The following is a 13,141-nucleotide window of genomic DNA, read 5'->3' as shown; positions in this document are numbered from 1 at the left end:
CGCATCGCATCGCATCTTCCTTTAGACATAATGATCAACTCCGATCGGCCTCTTATTTTATCTGTGATCAATTCATCATACCATGAGAATTACTGAATTCAATGTACATTGAATTAAAGCATACATATACTAAGCTGCCTAATTATAGTTGAATTCAATTTTATATGCAAATCCAGAATCATATATATACCCGATTCATCGGAAAATGTTGCTCTTATATCAATTGAATCACCCACTTGGGGTTCAGGGGAACTATGCTTGGAATTTTTTTTTCGAAACTAATACTAAGTATATAAAAGGGCAAACTGCCTTTAAAATCACGAACTTTTGCCAAATTTCGGTTTTTCTCACGAACTAAAAAATAGGTGTATAATGTCACAAATTTTACCGGGTTGCTAGTATTTCCCATTTGACCCAACCCTGCAGTTTTCCGGTTGAAAACTAGCTTACGTGGCAAACCTAAAAGCTGACGTGGAGATCGCCGAATATTCATAAAATGATGTCGTTTTCTAAAGCTAAAACGACGTCGTTTTATATGTAGAGAAAAGTCGTTGTGGTGGTAAAAGTTTGTTAGTGTAAGAAAGTGAACTGATTCAGTTTTAAAATTTGTAAAAAAGGTTTTGGAATGGTAAAAATCGTGTTAACTATGTAAGGAGTTCGTTTGTTTGTCAAAAGAGTACTCCCTCCGTTTCTTAATAGTTGAGTCATTTTTCCATTTCGGAAAGTTCATTCATAGTTGAGTCATTTCCATATATGGTAACTTTTTTTTCTTTCTTACTTTACTCTCTCTTACTTTATTCTCTCTACTTTATTCTCTCTACCTTTTCCTTTCTCTTACTTTTTTATCTATTTATTTAACACACCCAATATTCCTTTCTAAAACTTTGTGCCGAAAAGTTTCGCTTCAACTATGAAGAAATGGATGGAGTACTAATTATTATTGAGGATTATGATTTCTTATTATATAATTCCTAGAAATATGACATTTGACATATTACTTATTCAATATTTAAAAATATTAAGGAAAGTGTTTAGGATTTTGAATTTATATTATCCATTAAATATAATTGACTAATTAACATAACAGTTTATAAGATTTTTTCAAATTAAATATCTAATTGATAAAATAATTATGATTATAACTAATTATATAAACCATAATTTAAAATTACATTAAGATTCGCATAATACGTGTAGTAATTATTCAAGATAATAATAATAAACACTATAATTATTTTGATTCATAGTTTTAATAATTAAATCTATATTTTCTTAAATATTTATTATGTACAATTGCAATTATTATTATTAATTATTATTATTATTATTATTATTATTGAACCTGAGTTTAAAATTATATTTAAATAATATATTATAATTGTCTTAAGTTATTAATTGATAATAATAATAATAATAATAATAATAATAATAATAATAATATTGTTATTATTATACTCATAGTTATTTACTATAATTATAATAAAGAGACATTAACGAAAATAGAGAGACATTATTTTACTACTACTTCCATAAAAACAATTTCATGGTGACTTTTGTTGCATATTTTCTCAGCAATAAGCCCATGGGCCGGAATCGTGAAGGGCTCCCTCTACTTTGTAGAAAAAGCCCACAACTCCTTAAGAGTCTTTGCACGTGGCATAAGAAGCAGACAAAGGAATAAAACGAACCACCATTAATAATCTCATTGACTGATGCAAATAGGCAAGAAAATAACATTTATTTCTTCTATACCAAAAAAAAAAAAAACAGAAATGGACATACGCCAAATTTTCATTAAAAGAACGTTCTCTTCATTGCAAAATTTCAAATGAGAGAATAAAAGGGAGAAACTTTTACTATATTCTGTATGATGGAAAAGAAAAGATGGAAAAATATTATTATATAATTATTTCACTCATCAAATAAATTGGAGTAATGAATAGTTAGTTACTATTTCCTTCTTCAAATCTCCGCTATCATGACTTTTCTCACCATCAAAAGTGGAAATAAACAATCAAATTCCATTGTCATTTTCAAGAATCAAGACTAAGACTAAAAAACTTCCCCTTGAATTATGGCGTTAAAATCTTAAATCCTAACGAGTGCATACAAATTAGAAATACTTGTAAATTAAATGCACACACATCACATCCTCTTCCGGAAACATTAGATTTGCATTTCACAAAATTCAATTCCCTTTAAATAATTTTCACCAAAAATAGAAACACATTCCCCATAAAATAAAAAGAAAAGATTTAACATAGCCATATCCCATATATTCCATATAGTGTGAAATGGCGAAACCCATCCAAAAAAAACCTTCAAATTGCTTCAAAACATGCGTGACAGCAGCCGCATCACTTCTCCTCTTCATCCCAATGCTAACCTTCGCCGATCCATGGCTCCGCCTCCTCTACCCCCGATCCGACCCGCCCCCCGCCGAATCGAAGGGTCCGACGTTCTACGACGACCCGGACACGTCATACACCACTGACAACCCCATCACAGACTGGGACGAAAAAAGAGGCGCATGGTTCAAGCAGCACCCCCAATTCTCCCAATCGGAGAATCGGATATTCGTCATCACCGGCTCCCAATCCTCCCCATGCTCCAATCCATCTGGAGACCATTTCCTACTCCGATTCTTCAAAAACAAGGTCGATTATTGCAGGATCAACGGCTACGGGATTTTTTACAACAACGCTTTTCTCCACCCGAAGATGCGGTCGTACTGGGCGAAGATCCCGGTGATCCGGGCGGCGATGGTGGCGCACCCGGAGGCGGAGTGGCTGTTCTGGGTGGACTCCGACGCGATCTTCACAAACATGGATTTTAAGGTGCCTTTAGAGAGGTATAAGGATCACAACATGGTGGTGCACGGGTGGGAGGACATGATCTACAAGAAGAAGAGCTGGGTGTCGCTGAACGCGGGGGTGTTTCTGATTAGGAATTGTCAGTGGTCGATGGAGTTTCTGGACACGTGGGGGGAGATGGGGCCGAAGAGCCCGAGGTTTGTGAGATGGGGGGAGACGTTGCGGGAGACGCTCAAGGATAAGGCGTTTCCGAATTCGGATGATCAGTCGGCGCTGGTGTATTTGCTGGTGAAGGGGGGGAGGAGGTGGAGGGAGAAGATATACGTGGAGAATGGGTATTCGCTGCATGGGTATTGGATTGGGATAGTGGGGAGGTTTGAGGAGATGGGGAGGAAGGGGGAGGTGGGGAGGCGGCATGCGGAGGTGGAGGGGGGGGGGGAGGCGGCGGACGAGAAAGAGAGGTGGCCGTTTGTGACGCATTTCACGGGGTGTCAGCCGTGTAGTGGGGAGCATAATGAGGCGTATGAAGGGGATTCGTGTACGGTGGGGATGGAGAGGGCTCTTAATTTTGCGGATAATCAAGTCTTGAGGAATTATGGCTTTGTGCATCCTGATTTGGGGAATGTTTCCATTGTTACGCCTCTGCCGTTTTACTGATTAATTACTGCATCTACATAGTACTACCACCATTTTGCAGTTAATCTACTTCAATTTCTGGTTTTGTATTTGGGTAACATAGGATGGGATTCACAATCAGGGGTGTGAAAGGGAATCGGAGATTTCAGCAGTGAAGTAATAGAAAGATTAAAGTTGTATACATTTATTTCACTTTAAATCAAAGTTTTATGGTTTTGCTTTGTCTTCACCCAAACAGTGTGTAAACTTGGACCTGGATCACACTCTTGACCAATGTTTTAAAAACCGGACCGGCCAGCGAACCGGTGTCGTTACTGGTTCACTGGTTCAACCGGTTCACTGGTCGAACCATTGGTTGAACCGTAATACTGTTTATACATATATATTTATTTATTTAGTTATAAATAATAAAATTTAATTACATGTTTTATCAATAAATATTATAGTATTATACTTTTAATTGTATTATTATAGAAAACAAGTCTTATATTAGTATATTAGAATATTTAATGACGTTAAGTTTGAATACAATAATAAACTATAATACACAATATTAAAAACTAGTATTAAAGTCTATGTATAATTATAAACTCCTATATTGTAAAATATAGTGATTGTAAAAATATAATTAAAATATAAGAAATATATTATAATTAACAATTTCTTAAAAGAATATAGAATTAAAATGAATTATCTTAAAAGAATATAAAATTAAAATGAATTATCTTAAAAGAATACAAAACTAATATGAATTATTAGTTTTGGTGGAAAAAGAATTTCAGATTTAATGTATAAGGATAATTAATGTTCATAATATTTTAAAATGATCATGTGGTGGAGTGGTAAAGAAGTTGATATTTAGAGATGAGGTCATGTGTTCAAGTCTTAGCAAGAACAAATTTAAAAAAAAAAAATTTTTGAAAAATTGAACAAAATTTAAAAAAAAAAAATTGAAAAATTGAAAAACCGGTTTCCGGTTCGCGGTTGGACTGGTCCGACCGGCCGGTTCCACCGGTTCACGGCGGTTCAATGTGCTAGTGGTTTTTAGGGGTGAACCGGACCGGACTGCCTACCGGTTCGCGGTTGAACCGGTCGAACCGGCCGGTCCGGTCCGGTTTTTAAAACATTGCTCTTGACTCTTGTTGATGTCATATAATCTGCTTAATTTTGTTTAGAGCATACAAAAGTACGTTGATATTTGAATTCCCAATTGTTGCATTTTGGAAATAGCTACATTTGTCAGAGTTAGTAACTCTAATTGGATTGGCTAGACATATCATATGCTAATATGATCAGTTAGTCCATACTACTAAATTTTTACTTGTTTAATACTCTCCCGTCCATGAATAAATGTCTCATATTTAACCGACTTGGGTTTTAAAATAATGTTTGACTTTATAAAAAAGTGGATAGAAAAAATAAGTGAGAGGTGGATCCTGCTTTTATATATTAGTTTTATAATAAAATGTGAATTGAATAAGGTGTCCATTTAGCAATAAAAATAAAATAAGATATTTATTGATGGACTGACAAAAAATAAAAATTGGATGATTCACTCTTATGTGCCAAAGAGCATAAGAGAATATACTTCGGTTATAATAAGAATGAAACGCAATTTTATTTCGTTTCATACATGTCGGTTTGCTTTTCTTTACATCTTTTAGAAATCTTTTGAAAAGTCTAAAATTAATTGCTATAATATTAATATAATGATGATTATTCATAAAATAAGTACCTAAAATGAGTACATGCCAAAACTGGTCCTGAACATATGTCAATTTTATGATTTTGGACTTGGTACTATACTTTATCTTTTGAATTTTTGCATCCTAAACATTTCAACTTAGATCACAATTGGTCATACACTAACAATTCCGTCAATTTTTAAACGGTAAATATATAAGTCCTAAAAATACTATTAAAAGACCGTAAATTTCAATTATAATAACATTAATCTTGATTATCGTTGCCAATATATAAGTAAAATTAGGTTAAGGGTATAAAATTAGCCAATATGAATCATATTTGTAAAATATGATTAGCTAGAGTTAGCTCATAAAATATAATAACCTAAAATTGGCAAACGCTTATCTGAAAAATGTCCAATTGCGAGAGGATGGCTAGGGATTTTGATAAATTATTCCGAATCTTGAGCTTAAACCATTGTACAAAACGCATATTTCTTTTATTAAACATAGTATTGGATAAATCAATCAAAATCAAGCAATCAAGATGAATCAAACACTGAAGGGAAAAGATCAAGAATTAAATAAATTAATTGCTATTTATTTATATACCATAAATACTATAGGAATCAGTCAAACAAATAATTTAATGTAATAGAATAAAATTATTCAAGTCTAATTCTTGAGATGATTTCAATATTTATTTTACATTGCTGGGCTATTTTTAAAGTGGGAATATCTCATATTTTTACTTAGTGATAGTAGAGTTATTGAGTGCACTTACTTTAACAGAAATAACAAAGTAATCGACAGAAAAAGAGAGTGCGGTGGAATAAAAAGTATCGACCTCATGAGATTCGTGTTTGAATATCCGCTGCGCTAATCATGCGGTTTGATTAAATTTGTTAGCATGCAAGAACAAAATTTAAGTATACACGCATTAATTTCAGCTTTAATTTGGCATGCACAATTGAAAGGTGACAGATTGAAAAGTAAGAGGCAGAAAACAACATACATAATCATCATGAAACCTTAGTTCACATGCTTTACATGATCGGTAAAACAACTTTACATTGCATATAATACTGAATATTTAGTATCTAACCCATCTCCCCTACCATCACAAAATCGAAAATGGGACAAGTGAATAGTACTCCAATTCATTCTGTTTTAAATTTTTTACAAGTAAAAATTCATTTTTAGATATGTACTATTACAAATCCAATACGTTTTCAAATTTTTATTTATTACTTTATAACTCAATTCGTTGTATATTTTTCACAATGAGAAAAGGGCGGAAGAGAAATAAAGAAATTAGTATATTGAAATAGATTTGATTAATGAAATTAATTACTTGATTTAATGTAATAATTAATGTCATTTATTTAATTTTCCGAATTTACTTAATATATATAAAATTTAGAGAATAATAGTTGAAGTAATATTAATAATTAATAATTAATAATTAAAATATATATAAAAAGAAAACACGAGCCAAAGTATTACTATAAAAAAGAAGACAGATAAATAAATTACAAACTATAAATAATGTATGTTTACGTAATTGAAGTATCTTTAAATTCGTTTAAATTTTAGTTTATGTTATTATAGCATGTTTAATAGTAGTATAATTTAATTTTTAAATTGTGTAATTTTAATTTAATAGAGTATATAAATATATTAATACGTAGATATTATTATTATTATTTAAATATTTTTGATAAAGTGTTGTGAGGTCAATAGGAATTTAGTTTTAAAAAAGTATAGTTATGATCGCAAAAAGGTATAAAAAGTGAGTAGATAATGTTATTTTGAATTTGAGCTTTGACTAAATAATTGGAGTTAAATCACTTAGTTAATAGTATGATATTTACTGAAAAATGTATTCGCGAATGATGTAATAGTTGAAGATGGCCTAATGAAATTTAATTTGTCCCATAAAAAAAGACTAATTTTGTCATTTTGTTCCGTCTTATAAAAATAGGTATTTCTATTTTTTGTAGAAACTTTTTCCCTCTAATGAAGTGAGCTTTATTTCCATGAACAACGCTTCAATCACTTTTTCCCTTTTTATAGCTTTCCTACTTTAACAATTATGCAATTAAAACCCGTTTATCTCAAGATATACTAGTATTTTTATGAAACAAATGGAGTATTAGTAATAACTTATGCAAGTGCTTACTTAGATTTTATCCACCTCCCTTAAATCGACCATTTCCTACTATTTATGGACATACCAGGTGTTTAAATGAACGACATTGTTTTGAGAACCTCGAGACAATGCCATTATTTTCCCAAAATTTATGACCGAGTTGAGTTACTACTACTACTATTTAACTTCTAGACTCCATATAAGATGTGGTACGAATGTAAGCCGAGGTCCAACATTTACAAAACATAGAATTAATCGAGCAGGGGATGGCGGCGCACCACCTGTGCATATCACATGTACCTAATAAATACGGACGACATAATTCCTCATAAATATTTATTAATCACTGCTCATTATACACTGGAAATCAACACAATTACTAAAATTGAAGAAATTATACAAAGGCACTTTATCTTAAGTTCTTAACCAACACTGGAAATCAATACAATTCATATTGAAAAAATTAATATAGAAATGAAACACCTAGTTTACTTACTGTATGAAAGAAGGCAGATAGAGATTTGTGTGTTTTTTTTAACTATTACTAAGTCATTTTATGTACACAAAATGTGTAAATCAAAAGTAAAATGATGATTTTGAAAATATAAGCCGCCAAATAAGAAAAAAATGGGTTTATTGGGTAGTAAAATGTTTTTTCTAAGAGCATCCACAATGGGACGGATGTCCCTGCGGACATCCCGACGGACTTCCCAAAAACACCTTCTGCCGCGTCATAAGGACATCCCACTACACAATGACGGATATCCGCAAGGACATCCCGACGAACATCCACAAAAAAAATAAAAAATCAGGACGTTCGCCGGGACGTCAGTCGTGTCAATGCAATGGCGGACATCCCGAAGGACGTCCCGGAAAGCCGCGGAACTCCGGTGTCCGCAGCGGATGTTCGTATCCGTATGCATGCTGCTTAATGGCGGACGTCCAGCGCGGACGTCTGGCACGCCGGTCCGACGTCCGCCGGGACATTCGCCATTGCGGATGTCCCGGCGGAATTCCCAAAAACACCTCCTGCCACGTCATAAGGACTTCCCACTACTCTGCCACGTCATACGGAATTTCCACTGCACAGTGGTGGAATTCCCTGCGGAATTCCCACAACAAACAAAATTCACAAATTAACAAATTAAACACTTTCCGGAATTAAAAATTTCAACACGAATACAGAGAAAATTCAGCCACTTTATTTAAAAAAACATACTTGATTAAAAAAAGTACATTATTTTTTAAATAAAAACCAGCTCCTCACTCCTCGGATTCCCCACCGTCGGTTCCCTCGCCGTCCCCGCCGCCGCTATCTGACATCGCGTCGAACCCCAAGTCGCGGCGCATACTGTTGAGGAGTGGTCTAAGCTTCCGCTTGTAGTGGGAGTCGGTCGCTTGGCGCCATTCCTGCATCCCACATAACAATGCGTCATGTACGGCGATGCGGGCAGAGGAGGGGTTCTCGGGATCCGGATCATTTTGGGTGGGTGCTGCCGATTGAGCCTGGCGGATCCGCTAGGACTTCCCCTCGACAAACGCGCCGCGGACCTTTTCCCAATCGGGCAACGGCGGCGAGCCGAAGATGTGGGAGTGGGGAACTCTGCATCGGCGGGGGGAGGGTTCAGCGGAACCAACACTACTGTTGTATTCTCCGGATGCGCTGATCCTCGTCCGCTTCGGCCAGCCGGATTCCACACCCGTAGTGAACTTGGCGAATCCTGCACCGCGAGATACACCTCCCAATATTTGAATTCCCCGAAGCCCTTTTCGGAGTTGGGGAACTGCTGGTGAGACAGCAGCTTAACATCCTCGGCGGACATGCCGCTGGTTGCCGAGCGGAGGTTGTTTGTGTAAATGCCGGAAAATCAGCTGAGCGGCTTCTTCAACCGATCCCGCTGTTTCTGGCATTGCTCCGAGTTGTGGGCCTTCCCCGTTGGCGGTTTGAACTGGAGGTAGCTCTGGCTAATGCGCCACCACATCCGGTCGATGTGCTAGTTCGCCCCCGACGTATGGATCCTCAACCGCACTGATCCACGCCTCGCGAGCGCGACGCACTCGTCCGAGCTCCAGATGGTCCTCTTGGACTGGCTGGATCCCTCCCCCACGTCAGCAGCGTACACTGGGACGCCCCGTCCCCTTCTCCTCCCTCGCCCTGTCCTCCCCCTCCTCTCTGGCGCCGGCGGAGTCTCCCGGATCGGAGAAAGCCCCAACTCCTCGAACGAGAACGTGTCGATGCCAGTGAACTGAGTCTCGAGAGGAGAACTCATCGGATTGTCCGTCGACAGTAAGTCCATAAAGGGCCGATAGACGTTGTCCACCGGCGATTGGGGGACCCCCGACCAACTCCCCCGAAGCGCCAGGCGATCCTTGCATCATCCCGGGCATCATCATCCCCGGCATCTGGGGCATCACCCCCGGCATCTGGGGCATCATCCCATACCACTGTGGGTACATGTTGTAGTACCCCGGCATCATGCCCGATGGCATTTGAGATTGGGGCAGCATCCCCAGAATTTGGGACATCGACTGGGAAAATTGCGTACTCCTGCCGATCGGAAAATGCGGTGCCGGTGAATCGCTCGAGGCGGAAGAAGAATCGCTATTGTGGTGCTCCATTGATGATTCGAAACAAAGGTATTTAGAGAGAGAGATACTCGTTAAAACAAGTGGTGTGAATGAAATGAAGTTCAACGAGATGTATTTATAGAAAAAAAACATTTAATGCAACACACTGGAATTCCGTGCGGAATTCCGTGACAGTCCACGCAATGGCGGACGTCAGGACGGAATTCCGCGCGGAATTCCTCTAAACTCCGCGGACCTGCTACGTCCTCCTCGGAATTTCGTATCCGCACCCGGTATGCACAATGGCGGACGTCCGCCACGGAATTCCGGCATATCCGTGGGAATTCCGCGTTGACGTCCGCCATTGCGGATGCTCTAATGGTTATGATATATTTGGAGATGTATACATCGCCTACGTGTGTGTGTGTGTGTCTGCATAAAAAAAGCACGTGCGTCAATAAGCATATAAGACCAATTGCAAAAAGTTTGGAGAAGTTGGCAACATAGAACAATCTTCTCAATCGAATTGCCATCGCCAATAGTTCTTCCTCCAAATATATTCCAATTTCCATCTAGATATTTGAAAATGTTACACCAAATCAATTTTATTATGAGTCTAGAACAAAGTACTATACTATAAAAAAGCACATATTTTGCATTTGATTGAAATAACTACTTATTCCATTAAATGATGAAGACTGTTTCAAACCGGCACAGACTGGTAAAGGCATTCAAGTTTAGCTTTAATTACTTATATACGTCTCACAAGATATATATTCCATATAACCATTAGTACATTTTTCTAGTAAAGATTGATAAAGTTAAAAAAAAAGAAAGAAAAATTGGTGGGAAAAACTTTAATCAAGCAGGATAATCAAAAGGAAGCGGCTTGACAGTGGAGGGATCCTCTAAATCCGGGTGCACGAACCCATAATTCCTAAGCACCTGATTATCCGCAAACGTAAGCGCCCTTGTAATCGCATCAAAGCAGCTCTCGCCGGAATACATCTGGTTGTGGGCCCCACTGCACGGCTGGCACCCCGTGAAGTGCGTGACGAACGGCCTCCTCCAGCTCCCCTTCAGCTGCTCCTCCCACACCCTAGCATAGCCCTCGCTCACCTTCTCCGCGTGCCTCCGCCGCAGCGCCCCCACATTCCTCTCAATCTTATCATACCTCGCCGTGATATTGTCGAAATTCCCTACAATTTCGAGCCAGTACCCTTCGAAATAGTACTCTCCCTCCACGAAGATTTTGTTACCCCCATTTTTCTTTTTCCTTTAAATACAAATAGATTAAACCGGATTGGTCGTCGGATTCCGGGAAGATCTTGTCTTTGAAGACGGAGCTGAGGATTTTCCCCCATTTATCGTAGTCGGGGGATTGTGGGCCCATGCTGGCCCACACGTGGAGCAAGTCAAGCCCCCACTGGCAATTCCTGATGAGGAAGACGCCGACGTTGATGCCCGTCCACGTGTGCCTCTGCTGGAGGAGGAGAGGCCAGCCGTGGACGACCATGTTGAAGTCCTTGTAGCGGGGGAGCGGCGGGAGGAAGTCCATGTCGGTGAAGGCGGCGTCGGAGTCGACCCACCAGATCCACTCCGCTTCCGGGTGGGCCAGCATGGCGGCGCGGACGGCGGCAGTCTTGGCCCAGAAGGAGAACATTTGAGGGTGGAGGAGGGCGTTGTTGTAGAAGATGTCGATGCCGTGGCGCCGGCAGTAGTCCACCTTGTTCTTGAACAGCTTCAGGAGGAGGTGGTCGCCGCCCGGGTTCTTGCACGGCTCCGACTGCGACCCGGTCACCATCACGATCCGGGTCGCCGACCCGGCCCCGAAGCTCGGGTGCTGCCGGAGCCACTCCCGCCGCTTCTCGTCCCATTTCCTCACCGGCGCCGACCCGATTGCGTAGCTCAGCTTCGGGTCGTCGTAGAAGTTTCGCTCCGGCGAGGCGTAGCTCAGGTCGGGGGCGGCGGCGGTGGATATTTTGGCGGCGGGAAGAGTGAGAATTGGGGTTGGGGGGAAGGAAGACCAGATGGTCCAGACGACCATGAAAGCGACGAGAGAGCCGGCGGTGAGGCGGTAGGAGTCGGAGATGAACGACGCCGTTTTGGGGCGCTTCGGCATTACGAAGTGGGATTGGTCCATTTTTGGGTGATGATGGGAGGAGGAGCGGCGGGAGGAGTGGTGGTTGAAGGTGGTTTTATGGTTGTGGAGAAAGGTGGTCGTAAAAGTACGGGTTAATGGGGCCGGGTATTCGGGTCTGCGCCTGATACGTTAGCTTGGAGCACCGACAAGCGTCGTGATTTACTCTACAATTTCATTCTACCTTTTTCACCGCAATAGCTAGCGTAGTAGTAGTAGCAGCAGCTTTTATGATCAAATCTTTATGTTTTGGATATTAGAGCCTCCACTATAGGCGGACGTCCCGCATAGCCCTGCCCTTTTTTATCCATAGTCTCAATTTATTTGTCCACAACCCCAAATTTTTATTTCCACCTTTTTATGCGGACACTTTCAATATCCCGAAATTTTATAACCAATTTTCATTTTAATTTTTTCGTTTATTTTTAAAATGAGCTGAATTGAAATAATTATAAAACGAGGTAATTGCGACCGAATATTTGTTGTATTGACAAAGGTAAAATTATATAACGAACATTTAAAACAAAATACATATAAAAAACGCCGCCACCGTCTAATCGGTGGCGGAGTCCGATTCCTCCTCCTCTTCTCCGTCTTCTCCGTGTCCCTCGTTGCCGTCGGCCGCTGCTGCCCCAGGACCCTCATCAGCCAAGCGTAGACGGCGCTGGATCCGACGTATGAGGTCGGAGTATATATTCTTGATGAACGGGTCAGTTGCGGCCTCGTATTTGCTGCAGACTTCATGCATTTCGTGCATCAGCTGCACATATACGTTATCCCTCAAGACCTCGCTGGCAATAGGGACCATTGGCGGCGGTATAGGCGCTGGCTGCGGGGCGCGCGATCCAGACGCTGCCGACGATCGGCGGGAGGAACCTCCAGCTTCTCTAGCGCGTCGGATAGAGGCATATTCCCCCGAAGGGCGGGCACACCTAGAGTGTGTAGCGGAGGGCTCTTCGGCTTGCTCTTCGTTCAGGTCGAACGATTGCGAGCTGTTGTAGTCCCCGGCAATGTTGTGTCTTGTCCGCTTCGGCGCCGGAGCCTGCTCTTGCTCACAGATGACCTTGAATTTCGGAGAGTCCTCGAGAACAAGATACTCCTCCCACATTGTGAACTTCGGCCAACCCTCCGTGTTGTATTGGCCCAT

At 40.0% G+C, this 13,141-nt stretch overlaps 1 protein-coding gene and 1 pseudogene across 1 annotated transcript; one reads left to right on the top strand and one right to left on the bottom strand.

The window, feature by feature from the left end:
* Positions 1–2,166: 2,166 nt before the first annotated feature.
* On the top strand, positions 2,167–3,701 carry LOC121773975 (glycosyltransferase 6-like). Its single transcript, XM_042170886.1, has one exon. It carries the CDS (start codon positions 2,295–2,297, stop codon positions 3,468–3,470), a length of 1,176 nt encoding a protein of 391 aa, XP_042026820.1. The 5' UTR covers positions 2,167–2,294; the 3' UTR covers positions 3,471–3,701.
* A 7,014-nt stretch (positions 3,702–10,715) lies between these two features.
* LOC121774219 lies at positions 10,716–13,141 on the bottom strand (annotated as a pseudogene).

Source organism: Salvia splendens, chromosome 17 (assembly GCF_004379255.2).
Source record: "Salvia splendens isolate huo1 chromosome 17, SspV2, whole genome shotgun sequence".
In the NCBI taxonomy this organism is placed as follows: Eukaryota; Viridiplantae; Streptophyta; class Magnoliopsida; order Lamiales; family Lamiaceae; genus Salvia; species Salvia splendens.
Note: the sequence above shows the minus strand (reverse complement) of the source record. Positions and strands in the feature narration are given on the sequence as shown.